The following is a 19,664-nucleotide window of genomic DNA, read 5'->3' as shown; positions in this document are numbered from 1 at the left end:
GGGAAGGGAGGGAGAGGAAGTGGAGGGGGTGGGAGGGAGAGGGGGGAGAAGGCCTCACGTTCCTATCCACGGGTTCGACCGAGGAGAATTTTTAATGGAGAGAGAGAGTGAGGAGACAGGAAGGACTGTCCTTGGTCGGCTCTAAAAGGGAGCTCTCATGAGGTTGGCGTAGAGAGTGCATTTGAAGGGCGAGGAAGGCCACGGCGGATGACACGATCTCGGCTAATCTTTAGGGCACGCGAGCCTGAAAGCGACACGTGTGGCTGTCGTCAGCAATGTAAATAAGGTACCCAGGTCAGTGTAGAAAAAAATCATTGATAATTGATAATGTTGTTGTAACAACGAAACGCGTAGTGTTTCCCCCGGAAATATTGCAATGTCTCGTTTAACTGATAGTTAGAATATTCCACCACATCGGATGCAAATGATATAAGATATTCATTGGTAAATGAACAGCAGATTGGTGAGGAAAAGATACATTTTACGAAGCAAAAGCATTCAATTGAAGAATTACGTTAAATGTAAGGAAATCACTGTTCTATTCAATCTCGAATATTCATCCTCACTGCCTATTGTTATCACGTATTCGTCCTGCTACATACCTACGTACTGAGTTGGAGGGTAGAAGAACGCTGGTGATGAGTAAACATTTACCAATGATAGCTAGCTTGAGAAAAACATCGATGGTCTCATTTTAAATGAATTAATACACAAAAGACTAAGAAAATAGTGTTTATATACAGGGAATGGCATATAAGCATTTATACGCTGCATTAGTATCCATATCCTAAGTGGCCCACGTAAGATCAACTCGATTTGCCGCTAAACAATACTCCAGGCTGAGATTAAAAGCGTTTAATGACTCGAGATGGCCGTCGTGCCGTGCACGGGATTCACGAGGTTTGGAGAAAGCGCCCTCTAGGCACACGAAGGAAGCGGTCACGTGATCGGAGAGTGAAATTGTCCTTGGGAGGGAGGCACTACAAGTGACGGGGCGGGGGCTTAGGGGGGGGCAGGAAGGGGGGTAACCCCACTTCCTCTCTCCCCCCCCCTCCACCCACACACGCAGTGGTGCAGCAAATGCACTCTCGACGTTCCTTCAGCGCTGGTATTCTTTAAAGGAAGCACACCATTTCACAACGATAGTGCGCTCAATGGCCTGTGACGATTGAATCAAAAGACGACCATAACTACATCGTAGAATCAAAAATAAACTTTGTCACATTCCACCCAGTATTTATTAAGAACTATACCTTTTCAGGTCATTATCGAGAGGTAACACCTTTATCTTACCCCATCATAGTGACCTGAAAAGGTCGATACCGGTAGAATTTTTAATAAATACAGTGAGGAATATAATAGAGTTAATTTTTGTTTCACCACATCACCATTCCACAAAGTGAACTCGCGATCCATTGAGTTGCTTATGCAACGCCTTTTGCGTTCTCACCTGCAAGGACGTATCTCCAAGGTAACATTTTCCAGAGCGTAACAAATAAAATTATCGTCAATGAATTTAAAAGGTTCATATTGCGACATCGCTATCTCATAGTGCTCTCACTTCTGTGCTATAGTGAAACCCATAAATTAAACTAACTGACAAGAAGTTATAAATCTCCCAAAGACTGCATAAACAACATCACGAAGCAACCGAAGTTTCCGATTGAGACAACTTTCACTGGATTACAGAGCTGGCGATTAATCTCATACAAATAAATAACGTTTGAGAGGGGCAACACTGCACGCCTCCTTCTGGTATATGAATATCTTTCGGCATTCTCTTGGAACACGAGGACGAGAGGCGCGCAGATACTCGGACGGCCACGGGAGTGATGCTGAAGCGGTTGGTTACGTAAGCAGAGCATATCAGAGGGAGGCCTTGGTGGGGGGAGTTTTATACGGCGAATGTTTATCGCCCAGAAATGGCGTGGGAGAGAGAACTGATACGGTGATACAATATGTACCCACACAATCACTTGGAAACTGCGTATTTGGAGTCCTTGGGAGGGAGAATGATGGTAAACAAAAAGGTCTCCGAGAAAAGATTTGTATCCATGATCACGGTAGTAACATCAACCTTGATAACGCATGCATATTATAGGAAATTCTACTTCACTTGAAAGACACGTGCGAAGCATTTCAACCGACCCACCATTGAGGGAGAATAATACCGCCTTGAAGATTAACATTTCACCCAACAGTTGCGGAGATTTTCTGGCGAGTTATCAAGCCGCATGAATTATAGTGAGCATTTGCGAGGAAAGAGTATGATTCAGTGGAGAGACACGAGGAATCCATGAAGTTATTAATACCGAAGGCCAACGCGGTTACGTCACAGGGCACAAGAAGAGAGCGGAAGGCTTAGCCGCATTATCATTCTATCGATGAGATTATTTTCCCCGTTTAACAACACTCAACGATAGCGAGAAGTTCTTCCGAGTAGGAACGGAAAATTATCGACACTGCGGCAGAAAATGATTTAAAAAGTTCAAAAAGTTGGAGATACTACCAGCCACAACAAAACATGAAGGATGTGGACTGATGATGCCCGCTAGAAACACCTTCCCGGATGAGACATACCCAGGACAACAACGAAGAAAACAAATTGGAAGGAAATTTGCATGAAATTGGCGTATGGATGGATTTCTTAAATAAATAAACAGGAAATAAAGTCGCCAATGACAAATAATTACGCAGCCATTTGCTAATTCCTCCTTGGATCAGAGACATGTAATGAGCCTTTTACTGGAGTTTAAAGAGTTAAACGCAAAAAATGTTGCCTTATAGGCAAACACTACCCCCATTCCCGCAGAATTCAAATTTTCCACCGTTATGTTTTTAAGACGAATATAATTTCATTGAAATAAAGGGAGTTGGGAAGAAACTACTAGGAAAAATTGATTCGCGGTCACTCCATCCATGAATTATCATTAACTGATAGTTTAGCGCCTAAAGAGAAGCCATTTCCCCGAGAAATTATGAAATATAAGATATCTTCTTGTCAGAACATTTTATCAGGGATATGTATTGCACGTAAACAAAAACATTCTCTAAGAGTTGAGGCGTAATCCGCGTTTATCTTTTGTTTACGACACTGACAACACCATCTCGCCGACATCAAAATCCTCCTCCTTCCCCGGACAAATCATAAATGGGGACGTCATAAAAAAGAAGCAAAACAACATTCGACCGCGAAACCACTTCCACCGGTAGGGCGGCAGCACTGATGCAAGTTTGCCGAGACGACGGGAATGGCTCACTGACTCCAATCGGGAAACTCACGAAGGAAGATAGAAAGGAGGATGATGCAGGAGGAGGAATGGAATATGCAATGGGGGTCAGGTCCACTTGGATGCGGGCGCAACAATCAAAATACAGGTACGCGGAGTGACAAAAGAGTCGCGGGCGCGCGCGATGCCTCACGGGGCACGTGACCTCATGCCGCTTCAAGTCTAACGACGCGAAACACGCGCGGACGAAGACAAAGGCTAGGAGGGCTACGCCAACGCGGAAAGATCGACAAAGAGTAAAAAAAAACAAATTCTTGGCGAGAAGAAATGAAGGAGTTTCAATTAAATAAGGAGCGGCCATGCGAACTGAGAAAGAGAAATGGGAGTGCATGTCTTAATTTTATTACTATTTCTAACAGCATATGGTAGTATAATTTTTTATTATGCGTGACGTTTTTTGCACTCTGTGGTGCGCATGTGGTAGTCCAATTGCATGCTGGTGATTGATCACCCCCTGCCAAACACCTCAGAGGTGGCCCGCAGGGTATTATATAGATGTATTCAGCACATCGCCAACCACACTGGCATGGAGTCACGGGAGACAATGGGAAACCTCGTGGCGTCAACAAGGGCGGATGCGGAGCTTTTCGCACGCGCGTGTCAGTGAGGGGGTGGGGGGAGAGATATTTGGAGGTGACTATGAAGGAAGGACGTCCGACGTCGCGACGCCCTTTTAAACCACCGGAAGCGCAACGGGAAGAAAGTATGGCTCCTTTCATGACATCTTCGAGAATGCGATTTATGTCAACAATCCTCCCTTGAAGGGACAACTTTCCCTTTCTGCACACGAATCTGCTAACGTAATCGAAGGCGGATGGATTTAGGCATTATAATGTGAGTGAGGTGGTAGACATTATGCATGCCACTGATTCCACGTAACGCTACAGCATAATTGCAAGCAGTTTAAACGCTGAGTCAACGAAGAAAGAAATCATGAAGACCCAATGTCAAGAGAGTAATGCAGGCCAATCTCAACAACAACAACAGCGAGGGTTAACTTATGGCATTGGAGAGACAGCAAGAATTCCTTTCCCACGCGTGATAGAATGTCCCACCGTGCATGATTTGTGCGTTTCGCAATCTTATTTACGTTCCGTATCCGCCTGGGGCAGTGACGCGGGCGCAGTCCATGGCAACCACGTCTGCAGCACGCACGGCTCCGGTTGCCGTGCCAACGTCACGAGTCCGCCTCGAAGGAGACCGAGGGCCCGATTATAACGGAACAAGGCGGTCGACTCGTGCCAAAACACTGTCCTCCATTGTGACGTTGGCTGCATTCGAAAGAAACACAGAAAGAGGCATATTTGGCAACGAGCGACTGACTCTGGCAGGGGTGCCACACAAAAAAAAAGAAACTCAACTCGCCTGAAATAACGCTGACGGCGTATGCTGAATAACAATCACAAATAAACGTTCTCGTTTCTACATCGTGCTCGTGAGTTGCGACAGAAATATGAAGGAATTCACTTCAATACGTCAATACGAGAACAATGCTAACTAGGCTCTCAGAAATGCGTCCCCTAATATAGTTATCATTGTAAATAAAGTCAGCTTTTATCATACAAATATTTGGTCATAGAAAAATATTTTAAATAAAGTTCAATCAATCTAAACTTGACCAAGTCTATTTAAAGAAATAGACTACAAAACAGAGAGATTTAAAATGTCATTCTTCCCTCGTGCCATTAAGGATAGCAACGTTGTCTCAATTGATAGGATTAATGGCGTCGCTCGCTAGGATCACTCACTGCATGTTTTTTTCATAGTTCTAACCTTGCATGTATTTTCTCTAGCAATAACTAACCATTAGCAAGTTTTTAAAAAATGAATATGCATGTACATTTTGCTAGTATGCGTAAAATTTCTATGACCGAGCGGTATGCATGTGGCGGTCCTCTTGCATGCTACATGTTGGTGATTTGTCACCCCCTGCCAAACACCCTAGAGGTGGCTCGCAGGGTATTATGTAGATGTAGATGTCATATGGACTCGTGATGATGCACATGAGTTACCGTATCATAATAAACCGTAAGTGATAAATAGTTGCATCTGCGATTTATCCGACTAGGATGAGGTGCAAATATTACATAAGGACGATTTCGCAATAGGACGCGGTAGAATTGAGAGACCATACGATTGACGGACAAATATATTTGTGCAGCTGGAAGTTCCCATCCTCTCGTCTCTTGTTGGAAGATTAGCTACAAGAGATAGTGGCGGGAGAAGCAGGGAAGCTTATCCTACTTCGAGAGCGAAAACAGCGCATTCGCAAATGTTTGGGAGCGTTCGGGGAAGTCCCAGATCGGGAAGGTTACCTTTCGGCTGTAATGGCCCGTTCATCCGAATGCCTTCAAGTCGCACTTGGCTCAACCGTTCCATAAATAATCGTGGCAAACATGGAGGTTATTTATTCATACGTCGCGTGTCGACATTCTCGTGAGAAATATCCCGCAGCGCGTCTAAGTAAGCCCTCGCTTTTCGACAACAGCCCTGCAAGCGGTTTGTGCTCACCGATCATGTCACAACAACGAAAGACGCGGAATAATTAAATGCCACGGCGAATGAGAGATGCCACGTGGCCTCGCAACGGATTCACCATAAGCACAACATTTCGTAACCATGACTACATAACTAATCATCCCTTAATCGGATTCAAATGGAAGCGAGCAATTTACAACTGGAAAATAATAGCGGGCTAAAAGCATTCACTTAAAAGCTTTAACATGAGAAGTAATATATTAGTAGACTTTTCCTTGGAGCACAGGTCTCTATTAATAAGGAAACAAATTAAATTTAGACACATATTATGCACAAAAATGCAACATGCCAGTAAATTTAATAATAATGATCTCAAAATGTTGACACTCACAATTCATACAAAGAGTTATCTACGTTGGCCTTGAACGATTTTTATGTAAAATAAAAAAGAGACGCATACTCCAATAATACTCTATAAATATAATATCTCATTCTACTAAAGTAACAAATACAGTAAGTCTTAATAAAGTTTGTCTACCCTTAATCAGGAATAAATAAAATAATATCAGGAAGTTCCTCATATGATGCAAGAACGAAATTCATCTACGAGGTACCGAGAAAGCCCCCACCAGCGTGTGAGGCGATGCTCCTCAAAATAAATTCATCTTAAACAATGCCTGAAAGTACTATTTTACAACATGTACCTCTTTTCCCAATAGGAGAACGACAATTGATTTTCACACGAAAATGTACACAATGAAGGTTGTGGGGATCAACGGATGTTTGGCAGACACCGCACCAGGATTGAAAAAAAATATAAAACCGGAGAGGATCAAGATGCTGCATGCAGTTAAGATAGCGCCGGTTATGGGGGTTGGGAATCCAACGATAGCGCAGAGAACAAAGAGTTAGCAATAACAGCGTTTACGTTGCATCTGAGAGTGTGTAATATTAAAACGAAAGCAAAACATCCGAGTCCTGATAAACAGAATTCCCCAGGAGATGAACGACTCATCCAAAAACAGAAAATTAATTATTCTTGGATGGCGTGGGATGAAGAAAACATAAAACGAATGAAAGAGATCAGCTTTCTCTCACACTTCCAAGAGATATTCTCCGGAATAGGCCATTAACGTATTTAGATAAAGCAGATGAACATCATTCCACGGTACCCGTATTAGGTCTTTGGCTGGCTTTCTCAAAACTGGCCAATAGTGAGTGCTAATGTATTTAAAATAGATGTGAACGACTAACCTTCTGCAAAAATAAATTTAGCTCAAAACAAAAGTTATGAACACATTTTCCTTCTGAATAAAATAGTATAAGACATGAGCAAGTAAGCTCTCTTTCATCACGCCACTGAGCAGTCATTTGTGATGTGATTAACCCACTGTGGTAAAGTTATAAATCAAGTGTATTTAAATTTATGAGATAAGTGATTAGAACAAATTACCCTCAGGTACATAATCAATTTTGAATCCCTACGATTTTACAGCTGATAGTAGTTTAAAACCATGACCTACGATTATCTCCACACGTCAAAAAGCATCAATGTCCACTTTCTAATTCGTTAGGTGCTTAGCAGGTTTTTCCACCGACGGCCGAGGTTATCGAGTACATTCCCGATTATCAAGCCAAGATACGTAGGCAGGTTTTCTGGAAATTGCCGAAAAAAGAAAGATAAGGAACACAGTTGACGCTACTAAGAAAAAAGTCTGGTATAGTTTGCGATAAGATTGATTTGGCTGAATTCCCATTCACTTGATTAATAGCTTAAACCACTTAAAACATGTTTATGCACTTCATTTTCATTCGTGATAACTGATTTACATATATTATTCCTATCGTATCTTTCGCTGAATACTAAACAAGGTAGGATACCAGCTTTTTCTAATGAGTAAGCTTTACAAGTTTTTTCGTACCACGGATTTGTTCCGATAAGCTGACTGAAGAAATGCAATATAGAAGGGAGCTTACAACGCACAAATCATGGTCAGGGTTATTATATACTCTATGGCTAATATCATCGCCTATTCATAGTTACATCGACGGAAACGAATCTCTGTCAGACCGTAGATTGAAAATTAGTCTAAACCTTTTAGATGAATTCAAGGACAGTGTCTTCTCTGACGAAGTTGAAAATGTCTTACGAACGCCAACATACTACGGTAGATGAGATCATGTAAATAAAATAAGAGATATAGACTGCAGAACAGAATGTCTTTTTTCCAGGATCAATAAGATACTATAACGAGAGATTATAACGGCATCGTTAGAACTAACAAATAGATTAGATGATTAGTTTAAAGTATACCGGGACTAGCCGCGGTGATAACTTTTACGGGAGTCACCCGCATCCCTGTCAAGGCGAATAATTTTTTTTCTCTGTGGATCTTTCGCAAGATTAGATGATTTTGTAGTGTAGCCTAATACCTTATTTTTACCTTAATACCCGTCTCTGAATTTTATTATTATTTCTAACGGCATGTGGTAGTATAACTTTTAAGTATGCGTAACGTTTTTTGGACGGAGTGGTGTGCATGTGGGAATCCAATTGCATGCTGCATGCTGGTGATTGATCACCCCCTGCCAAACACCCTAGAGGTGCCCCGCAGGGTATTATGTAAATGAAAATGAATTCCAAACCGGCGCCAGAGGTTCGCCAGCACGAAGGGCGACTGTGGTTGTGCATATCGAGAGATCAGTGCACCAGCCTGTCGCTCGTATCTGGCACATGCTAGAAAGTAAGGCTATAAATGACTTGGGGCCGTAAGTACATTAGAGTCGATGAAAGCAACACGAGGCTGGTGAATGCGGTTCATGGAGTCATCGATCTTTGCGCTACTTATCGGACAGACACTCGTCGAGGTCGCAGCAAATATGAATTTCTAATCTACAGACATAGACACGAGCGAACAACGGCCAATGCCCCGTAGTTTAGTCCATCTCACACTTACTTCGGATTGGATCGCATTCACCGTTCGCATAATGACGAGGTCCATCATGTTTACCAGCAACACACTAATGACCACTAGAAGCCCTTCTTCAAATTAACTAAAAACATGGATTTGGACTGATATAGGATAGTCCATTTAATTACAGCACTGTCCTAAATGTAAGCATGACGAAAACTGTCACTCTGGGGTGAAACACAGGCTAGTAATCGGTGAAAGCGACAGCATAACTTCAATTCCCACGACGAATTAACAACAACAGAACGCATGCGGTTAAACAATCAAAGTTATAATTTACCAAACGAGTGGAAAGTTGGGTTTAGAGACATTCGAGAGCGATTTTCGTTGCTTCGAAAGGACATCTTTAATCAGCTGATTCAAGCGGCTTTAGATGACGCCTCCCCGCCTTCCTCGACAAACGCGGCAACACTGGAAAGCTACGCATGGCAACGCCAGATGACGCTGTTTTTCTGCCTCCCCCCCCCCCTCTTTCTTCTCCCTGTTGTCGACGGCCCTGGTCTCTCTCTCCCCCTCACACACCTTCCCCTACTTCCCCCGCCCCCCGCGAGGCAGCAACTTCCCCTCCCGCCCCGCTCTAAACCGGTCGACCAACATTCCACGGCGTCTTGTCGAGAGAAGGCCACCAACCAAATGAACGGAGCAAGTGGTACGCGAACCCGCCGAGCCGCGGCGCTGCTCTCCCTCAAAGGAACTCCCGGGCGTGACGTCAGCGGAACGCGACGCACCGCGTCGCGGACAGATTACGTCGACCATGATGGATTTCATGAAAACTTTCTCGTCTCGTTACGTCACACACGGCGGCGTAGAGACACTAAGGTGCACTGCAAGGCTGAGCGAGAAACCGAGCTGCTATTAGCTGACTTTGTGAGTCACGGACGAGGAAGTGAGAAATGTGTAACATTGTCCAGACGACGCCTATCGCAAAATCACAGATAACTTTCGGCGTTGACCGCACTTCCGCGATCAGGCGATCACAAAGCACTTCCTTGCAAGATAAACAGATTAAAATGATAGCGATTACCCATTATCTCGTATTAGTTTTCTCACACTCATAATACGGAAGAGAAAACGTATGATAAGAGGATTTCCTTCTTTTTTGATGCTTAACTTTTACACCAAGAAATTAACCTCACCCCGAAAAATAAATATTGACACGCAAAAAGACGATAAACCATAAAAGAGGCCTGAGTAACAAATACAGGAGTTTGAAAGCATCACTGAATGAGCAAGAGGAGTAGAAGCAAGTACATAGATCGATAAAAAAAGACAAGAAATGTCAAAATATAGCAAACAAACAAAGCCAATTCTATTCCTTAGCAAAGTAATAACAGGATCGGACTCAAAAAAAAAGTCAGACAAAACGGCTCCACCGTCAAGATATGCCACAGTCCCTACAGCCGGTGGAATGGGGTTACCAACAACAACAGCTCAGCAAATTGATCGAAATAGCAATGACCGCCATTAATCAAACACAATCGCTCACGCACAGAATTGACAGCACGAGAGCGGTGCACAAACGCGTGAGTGAGGTCAAAAAAATAACCTCTAATTCGATGCAATCGCAAGTCACGAAACTCATTGACCAGTAAATCATCGGCGCACACTTCCCGCAGACAAGAAATGATCCGCAAAACGATGAGCAATTTTGCAGCAGGCGGTCCGAACGGCACAACACTTCCCACGGCCTATCAGCAGCTTTTTTTTTAGTTCGCACGGGGGGTGGGGGGGTCTCGGAATTCAGACGTCTAGGGGTAAGCTAACGGCCCGTCCTTTCCAAAAAAAAGTAGGAGACTCTCGGCCTGAGGGGCTAGACAGGATTTAACGGGGGAAAGAGTGTGAGCATCCCATCCCTCCTGGGCGACCAGCAGGTGGGAAAAAATGGGCTGGTTTTCAAACCTCCGGAAAGCACAGCCAGCTGTATGCGTTTCTCCCACAACTGCAGTAATGTTGAACACTTGTAAAAGATTTGTTATTACGATAAGATTTCTAAACCGGTAAATTTTGTCCTAGTTTGCTCACGGTGATGACAATTGAAACATTTCATTAGCTACAATTTAAAGCCGAATTTAATTCTTCTTCCGTAATTCAATTAAATGTAACAATAATACGTGTATGTCCAGTAATTAAAATTTACCATCATTACTAATGATGTTTCCGGTAAACTTACATAATCTTCAGCACAAAAACATTCGCGGTGTTGCTCGTCAATTTTAATACCCTTCGTGTCGATGCTAATTCCCAGATGAGTTCTCCAGTAAAGGAGAGGAAAGGTTGATGATCTTGCTGATCTTGACGTGGGTGGCTCCAAAAGCCATAAATATTCACACATTCTCTTTTTTGTTGCATTTTTCACTTCATCAATTAAAGCGCAACTACACCAATTATTGTGTAGATTTTATTTTGTTCATCGTTCGGAATACACGATTGCTGGCAACTTAAATATCGCTAACAGATCGATATACGATGGCAGAAGGAAGCAACAAGAACACAGGATGTTTGTTGCAGAGAAGTTCCTACGATCCTAATTCTACGCGGGAACTAGCGAGTCTCTTTTTCCCAACATCCATTCCCCGCTCATCTCATTCTTCCTTCCACTCCTCAGCCTCCAAAAGTGAGCTGGGCCACCCGCCATCAACATAGCGGGTTGCCCTGCCAACGAGAGGATGGGAAGGAAGCTGCGGTGGAAAGGTACGAAAAGAGAAGAAGATGGAAGTTGTTTAAAAAAAAAGTCGTCAGCTTTCCACACTCCCTCCGTTCCTCGCACGAAAACCTGACCAGTCCAGTCGCAAATGGACCCACCTTACCATTTTCAAAAACCCGGCCCACACCCTTGGCCCACCTGCCGAGACCATTCGGCGGTCCACACCCTCCCCCAGGCCTCCGAGCAAGATGAATATGAAGGGGAAAAAAACCGTTTTATTTTTCGAAAAGTCCAAAGGAATGACGGTGACATGCCTTGGAGAACCTCGCGGGGCGCGGCGGAACGAAGCTGTGAAACAGGTTCTACGGCATCGCGACCACGCACGCAGCCTACAGTTGGGCAAAGGGAAGGGATGGGCCACAAGTCCAACCTAAGCACCAGAATGAATACTTAATTTATATCGAAACGAATACTCGGGTACTCACATGATTAAATGATTGTTTAACAAATAAATGATCAATTTAGCACTCCAATGATTGAGGGAGTACTCGTATGAATACAAAACATACAATATACCAATACCACGAATAAAATTACCATTGAAATATGGTACTCAAGAGTCAGCTGCGAACCTGAAATGAATAAACGGGAGTGTGCCCACTCGATGAATAAAAGAAATTATAACCTGATCGCTGTGGTATACGTCGGGAAAATCTCCTGAGAAATATGAGTACATTTGAATAGCCCTGGCACGTATGAAGTAGTATGCATACGGTATGTGAAAACATCTCGGCTTCTCGCAGAAGAATCTGCCCTACGGTGACTGCTTATGATACATTCGCTTTGTTAATCGGATTACATTAGGTTACGTTTATTCGCTGAATTTTAGTTACGTACAGCGGCTGGGCAAGTTAACGGCTATATAATAATAATAACGGCTAATAGTTTCCCAGAAATCTTCCTTTAGATTCCCCGTGAAGCAAATTTCTGGCTGCTTATGCGTATATGGTGGAAATGAACAGAGGGAATGAAAAAAATAATACGGCATAATAAAGCAGGACGAGCGAGTCTTTTACGAAGCGCCTCACACAAAACGAGAAAATCCGCGTCGTGGCTCGCGTGTGAACGAAAAGCAGCAACGGGGAAACGAGCAGGTCACACAATCGCCTCGCAGGAATTTCCTCTCGCGTCGGTACCTACACAAAACCAGTCCTGAACGCTGCCGGCGTGGCTCTGAATAGGATAACACCGCAAAAAAAACCTGATCTTTAGAGAGCATCACCCCATTGTCCCAGGGCCTTGAGCAGGGAAAAAACATAACTACGCTCAAAATCCACCGCTTTATCCAGCATAATAAATAACACAGAAACCACGGGGTATCAAAAGGGAGAACCTGCTTCTTGGTTAACAATGCGAGGCATGAACACAGAAAAACCGTGGGCATTTCATCAATCTGACTTCACAGGGTTCTCATTCACGCTACTGTGCGAATAACAGCTGAGTACTATGTCAGGGATGGTAGGAAACACTCGAAACGAAAGGGGCAAAATTAAAAACCTTCCGAATCCATAGATTAAGTATTAAAATAACCATATTTAGACACTGCCTAAGAACTAAATAATGAACCTATAATACATTTAACACGCGACACCTTAATTGTCGCTAAATCGATGGAAAAATACGTGCTTGCGGATGGAAAAAAAATCAAAATAACAAAGGTTGAAGCATTCGAATGTAGAGAAATAAGTTTCCTAATCTGATAAAAAATAGATATACAAAATATTTGGTACGCGTCACTTTAATCGCGGCGAAAACCTTCATCGCGGTCTGCACCTGGCGAAAAATTACAGCGAATAAAACGCGGAAACAAGACGTGCGAAACATCTGCGGCTACCCAGAAGAAATTCCTCCAATAGGGACTGCGGCGCGAAATGGGTACGGTTCAACGTGGACTTGCCAAGCCGGCTAACAAAAAAAGAGGTACGCCAGCACCTCAAGTAAGTCATGTCGATCACCGTGACTCGCTCGCAAGCAAGTGGAGCGGAACCTGAAGATGGCAAAACATGCGAAGGATGATGATCTTCGCAGTTCGCATATCCACAACGTCCGCAACGAGACATGAGCAAACCACGCCGGAACTGCAAAGAAGCTGACTCAAGGACGAAAAAAAGGACCACTCAGCTAATTACACGATAAAGGTGTAGACTCCGTACCTCACTTCCTGTCCACGGGGACGAAAAATACAGGAGAGGAAGCGACAAAGGTGAGCGCGAGTGGCATACCCCTTGGCTCATTAGATAGGTCTGGCTCGCGAAGCAAGGCCACAACACGTTAAATCGTTAACATCAACGCTCGTCACCCGCTACATTCTAATCACGTTAGCGTCTTCACTCTAAACACTAGCGACTCTCTCAACACGGCACAAGGCATCGAGCCACTGAAAAATGAGTACAAAAAGTTATTGAGCACACATCGATGACACTCTTCAAGTATAACACCTGCACGGTTATAAAATCAAGAATATAAATTCAATGGTTTCCGGCTCAACTTTGTGGAAATTAATACACGAAAATGAAAAGGAGACTTCGTTGCTTTCCACAGATTTATTTCGTCCGTACGAAATAAATCTGTGGAAAGCAATCAAGAACATAGTCTCTCTAATATTTCACAAGCCAATTATTACAGCTTCAGTAGTCGTGATCTTCGACAAAAACCTCCAAGGAGAAGAGCTAGACTTACCGATTTCTAAAAACTTATCAGCACACATCTACAGGAAATCAACCACCACTCCAATACAATTGCTATATTACACGCATTCGTCCCTATTCACTAAGATATAACAGCCCTCGCTTCTCACGGTGTAGGGAAGAATGGGTGAAATAGTAAGGACAGAGATAATTTTTGACATTGAAAAAAGAGTAACCACTGTTATCTTTCGCGGGTTACAACTAAAGTTCCCGTCACACAGTAAATAGAGATATTGAAACTGCAAAACTGCCTAAGAAGATACACTCAGTTTTCAATGAACCGTGCCATAACCACTACTATTTACAGTTTTGAGATATGAATACGATGGCTATAAAACTGCCTACGGAATGATGATAAACAATGAAGTTCAAGAGGGCTATCATCTTCCTTACCCGAACGAAAGAGCGTGAAAAATTTTGGCCTGAATTCGTTGAATACGCGCCTTCGAATAATCTGGGAAGGGATGGGGGGAGTCGTAAACATCTTGGCTCCGCCATTAATTTCGGATTGAAAAGCGAGCGAGATTTATTTTTATTTTTGGCAAACTCTCCTTCAACATAGCTGTCGAGGAGGGGGGCGATGGAGGGATATGTTGGAAGAGAAAAAAAAGACAAAAAAAACTATGCCGGATGCGGGCAAGGTCTCCGACCAGTATTTGGGGAGGGGGCCAAAAAAAAATAAAAAATGTATAAAAAAACACCACCACCCTCTCTCTCTCCCTCCCCCTCTTCGTTCCGTTGTCCCTCACCCCCTCATATCCCTCCCTCCACCCCTAACCCACACTTTCGTATGGAACTGCCCGGCTTAACAGATCAATATCTGCTGACGGCGGCAACGACGCGCCACCAAATAGACACGAAAGGCTCCTGAGACAACACCACCACTGCGAACGGCAAAAACACGATGTCTGAATAGCGAAAATACGCCTTAGATGCACGAATTCATGACCATAATTACTATAAGGAGAAACGAAATACTTATGTACTATTTACTACTTTTCTAAACCGTAAACTGGGAAGACTGGTGTCAACACGCTGTAAAATTTTTATACACTACTGTGAATCGCAACCGGTCGCCTTCATAATTAAAAGAAGAGAATGTGAAATTTTTCAATTTTGTTAGCGTATCAGAGGATGTAACATCTCATCCTTTCCTTTTCTCATCATAGTTTTCCTCATCTCCATCGCATATTACCTAAACTTGCATCTTCTAATTCGATTCCTGTTTTTGTACATGATACGTCCCGTTGAAAGCTCACACGCAAATATGCATGGACGCATACAGGTCGATGTATAGTGCGGATGAGGCCTTGAAAAGCACAAGGAACGAGAAGAGGAAACGATTCGACGCGAAACTGACTGAATTGCGTGCTCCGAACGCGTGGTGTCGGCTATGGCAATGATGATGGCCGTATAAGATGGGTGCAATGTACTTTAGAAAAAGCCAAGTGGAAAGGAGCGCTTTCAGCTAAGCACCTTACAACACAAGTGAACGCAGTGCGAAGGACACCGGCTCCATTAAGTTCTCAGATAACTGCGAAAACAGCTGATTATAGTATAAACCGAGAAACTCGCCGTGATGTCACAAACACGAACAACTCGCTCACTCGAGGCAAGCCACTAATCTGCTTCTGGCACACACACTTACGGTAATTGATAGAGCGGCAGTCTCAACGCAATCGGAAATAGTGCCTCACGTAATTATAATCATGAGATACTCCGTAGTGGAAAAGACATTGGCGCAAATAACCCAACCCAAGGATCACCCAGCCCCAATACGTCGTAATACTTTGTTTAATCAATAACAGCCATATGGAAATAGAGCCCTTTACACTAATGATAAACCTAATAATACCTTTTCAAGGTCTACTGAGCTACAAAATAATTGATCCGAATCAACGGAATAGATCTTGGCTTAGATTTCTTTAAACCCAAAAATAAAGGTAAATAACTAAAGAAACTTTTACGAAGCAACTTCAATACTTCATATGGGTACATAATAGACTAAATCACTGATCGAGAGCAGCAAAAGATCCAACAGCCCTTCCTATCGAGCGCGAAAGACGATTGATATGAAAAGTGCGCATGAAAACTAAAAATTGTATGAGTCGACCACCAAACAAACAAAATTCTTGTTATCTCAGCAAAAATATGACATGTTATTTAATGATCTGAATACTTATTTTCAAGCAGTGGTATTTCAGGCCATATCCAACAGCGCCATTCCTTACTTGAAGCCTGCTTCTGTAATGGTTTATCAGCTTTAAGAGTAGACGCAAGTTAAAGTTCCCTAACGATTACATCACAAAAGTTGACTTTATATGATAATAAAGTTATTTAACGAACAAAAATGAGGAATTTGTCTCGACGTAGTAAGGAAAACTGCATGCTACTACCAAATAATTACAATAGTAGAAGTATCCGAATGAGGTAAAGAATATGAATTAATGAATACGAACTACTTTATGAAATAAATGCTCTTCGGTTCGTTGAATTGTTTCATCGTGGCATATTTAGCCAAAAGCATATTGACTCTATTTGTTGCACGACATGCTAGTGTCTACCAACTGCATGGAGCCTCATAAGTTAGTCTTATTATGACCAATGACTTAAAAGAAGAACTCTCACTAAAAAAAGGCTAAATTTATGTTCCTAATAGGCCAGCTAATACTTGTGCCACATGTCAATAAGCTTTCTACGTGGCTTATATTCCGTTAAAAATTAATTCACCGGAGCCGTATCGATTCATCCGCATATGAGTCCAAGAGAGAGACAACGAAACAAAAAGAATGCCTAAAAAATAAAGTCTTGAGTGACATTTTATGCTAAATATAACTTGTTTGACATAAGCCTTTAAGGAATCACGGCCGAATATGACTTGCAGACGTTCAAACTGGCAAAATATACAGGAACATCGCTCAAATAAAGTCACTGTTATCCTAATGCCAGACTGCTTTGTTTACCTCATTAAGGACCTCGATGTCTGAGACTAAATCTTGGAATAACTACCATAACACCCATCGCAAATTCTAAGAAATTATAATTATCGCACTAAATAATTGCGAGAATACGTCCTCAGGCAAGTAGCCACACATCACATCTCCGCTATCTTCAAAACACATTTTCTTCCGACAAACAATAGCAGATTAGATACAAAAGAAATAAGAAAGCGTTTTCATCTTACATTTGAATAAGTTATCACTGTAGGAGTTGAGCATGTATACTGATGATATGATATGTAAATCTTCCACAAAAAGCTGTAGTAATGAAAACGACGACAGGCCATTCGTAACGTTGATTTGACTAAACTCGGCTGTGAATGATATTTCCGGCAGTTATCTTAAACGTAATCGGATGCCAATATGAAAGACTAAACGACTTTATAATCGGACGAGAACCTATTCAGATACAAGGCGGGAGCCAAGCAGAGCGCACTAGAAGGGATATTCTACAGATCCTGTAACCCACTTATGACTGACTGCACACGTGCCCGAGGACATGGATGGCATTTACGACAAGCGCAGTGAGAGAATTGGGCTCCCACCCGTGACACAGGTTTAAGCAATTAAATTCTTTAATGAAACTTACTGGACGGCTTAAAGGAGGTCGCGGTGTCGAAGGAAGGCGCCCTTATCGGGAGCTTCTCCTTGTACGACCTCTCGGGGAACGGGACAGCGAGGGACACGGCGGTGGGCAGGGATTCCCCGCGGGTGAGGGGAGGCCGCTGACCCTGTCCGCCCCCGTCGGGATCCGCCATCATCCTCTTGGGCGCCGAAGCACCCCCCACGTCACCGTTGGCGTGGTGCCCATGGTGCCCGCCTCCGTTGTGGTGGTGGTGCGGGTGGTGGTCGTCCTCCTCCGAAGACTGAGGCCTCTTCATCCCAGCCATCGAAGCAGGCGCCATCGACGGCCTGCCGCTGTTTCCACCGTGGGAGGCCGGGTGATGTTGCTGCTGCTGCTGCAGGTGGGCAGCCGCAGCGGCCGCGGCCATGTGCCCGGGGATCCTGACCCTGATGGGGGCGGACGACTGCTGTTGGGACTCGTGGTGATCGTCCTGGGGGCGGTGCGAGGACATCCCCCTGGACGACTGCCCCTGCTGCTGCTGTTGCGGAGGCGGAGGAGGCGGGGGGGCGTATTCCGACCCCAGGAGACCCACCACCGCCGCCCTAGACCTCGCGTCGTGGTGCAGCTGGGCGTAGGACACCCCGTGGGGCGGCGGCGGGGGCGGTGGCGGGGGAGCCCGGGACACGCCGCCGTGCGCCGCCGGGGGCATGCCGGAGACGGCCGAGGAGGAGGCGGCGTCGACCATGCTGCCCCCGTTCTGGGCCTCGTGTGGGTTGCGGTGCATTGGGGGCTTGGATCCGCCGCCGCCGCCCTGCGGGTGGCCCACGATGCCGGCGGACATGCCGCCGGACGACCCGCCTCCGCTCCCTCCCCTCGTCTCGTGCTGGAAGCCGTGGGCCCGCTTCATCTGCCGCGCCGTCTCCAACACGATCTCTATCCTGTCCGCGCCCTCGTAGTTGACGCATCCGCGGCACACGGCCTCGCTGAAGTCGTGGAGCATGGCCCAAGGCATGCGGGGCAGGTCGCACAAGTAGCAGTGCTGCCGCTTCCCCAATTGCATTCCGACCGACATTTTGACCATGGAAGATGATCGAGGTTTGGCCAGGAAAATTAACTTTTCCGCCACCGACACACGGTCTCTCGACAGGTTGAGAATAACTTCCTACCCTTTGTGAACAAGAACTAGGAACCGTCGGATCCTCATCCAACTCCCCGCTGCTTCAGGGAGTCTCCAAGGTAACGAAGCTTCGCTCTGTTGCTCCTCAACACATCTCTTCCTCATCCAAGAGTTCACAACCACTCTCACTGTGACAACAACAAATCCTTGCTGGTTTCAGTAGGCTATGAACAAGGTTGAAATATTACTGCAACGAACGTCCACCGGCGCATCGAATACGTACAATACGAGCTTATCCTTCTCTCCCAAGGGGAGCCGACAACCAAAAGAAGAGAATAAGTATGACGAAGAACAAAACCAGATCAAACTCCCGTCCTCCGTAAAACAACAGAATCCTTCATTCGGCGCACATTGATGCCTGAATACCAGAGGGATGGAGGTGTAATAAGAAAGGGACGGAAAGAAACGGTGTTAGCAAAAACCAACCAGTGAGCATCCACGTACAAAACGGTCACAAACAACACAACGCGCCTTCGCGCTCCACACCGGACTGTCGTGTTTCGTCCCTCCGTCGTCTTCCTGCACCAACTGAAAGTAGGGGTGGAAGGTAGGGGAGGTTCCCTGCTACGAATAGGGGCGGGCAACTTCCCCTCGTCTGCCTCAGGTCGCCTCCCCTCCCGCCACACCACAGCAACATCCCTCCCCTCCAACCCCCTTCCCAAATCCCCAACAGCCCTTCCCCTCCTCCACATCGGCCCCATTTCTGTTATTCTCTCCCTCCCCTCCACACCACTTCCCCTCCCCCCGGGGGCTCGCCGTACCGCAACAACACGCGCAGGGATCGGAGGGGAA

General features: G+C 44.7%; 1 protein-coding gene across 3 annotated transcripts in view; it reads right to left on the bottom strand.

The window, feature by feature from the left end:
• LOC124153379 (interferon regulatory factor 2-binding protein 1-like) overlaps nucleotides 1-19,407 on the bottom strand; it is a 36,767-nt gene extending 17,360 nt beyond the window's left edge. For all 3 annotated transcript variants that reach the window (XM_046526493.1, XM_046526495.1, XM_046526496.1), the window contains exon 1: nucleotides 17,720-19,407. In XM_046526493.1, coding sequence (XP_046382449.1) covers nucleotides 17,720-18,776 — 1,057 coding nt within the window. In that variant the 5' untranslated portion in view covers nucleotides 18,777-19,407. The remainder of the gene's footprint in view (nucleotides 1-17,719) is intronic.
• Between the last annotated feature and the right edge of the window lie 257 nt (nucleotides 19,408-19,664).

Source organism: Ischnura elegans, chromosome 2 (assembly GCF_921293095.1).
Source record: "Ischnura elegans chromosome 2, ioIscEleg1.1, whole genome shotgun sequence".
Lineage (NCBI taxonomy): Eukaryota > Metazoa > Arthropoda > Insecta > Odonata > Coenagrionidae > Ischnura > Ischnura elegans.
This window is presented reverse-complemented; position numbering and strand designations above follow the sequence as displayed.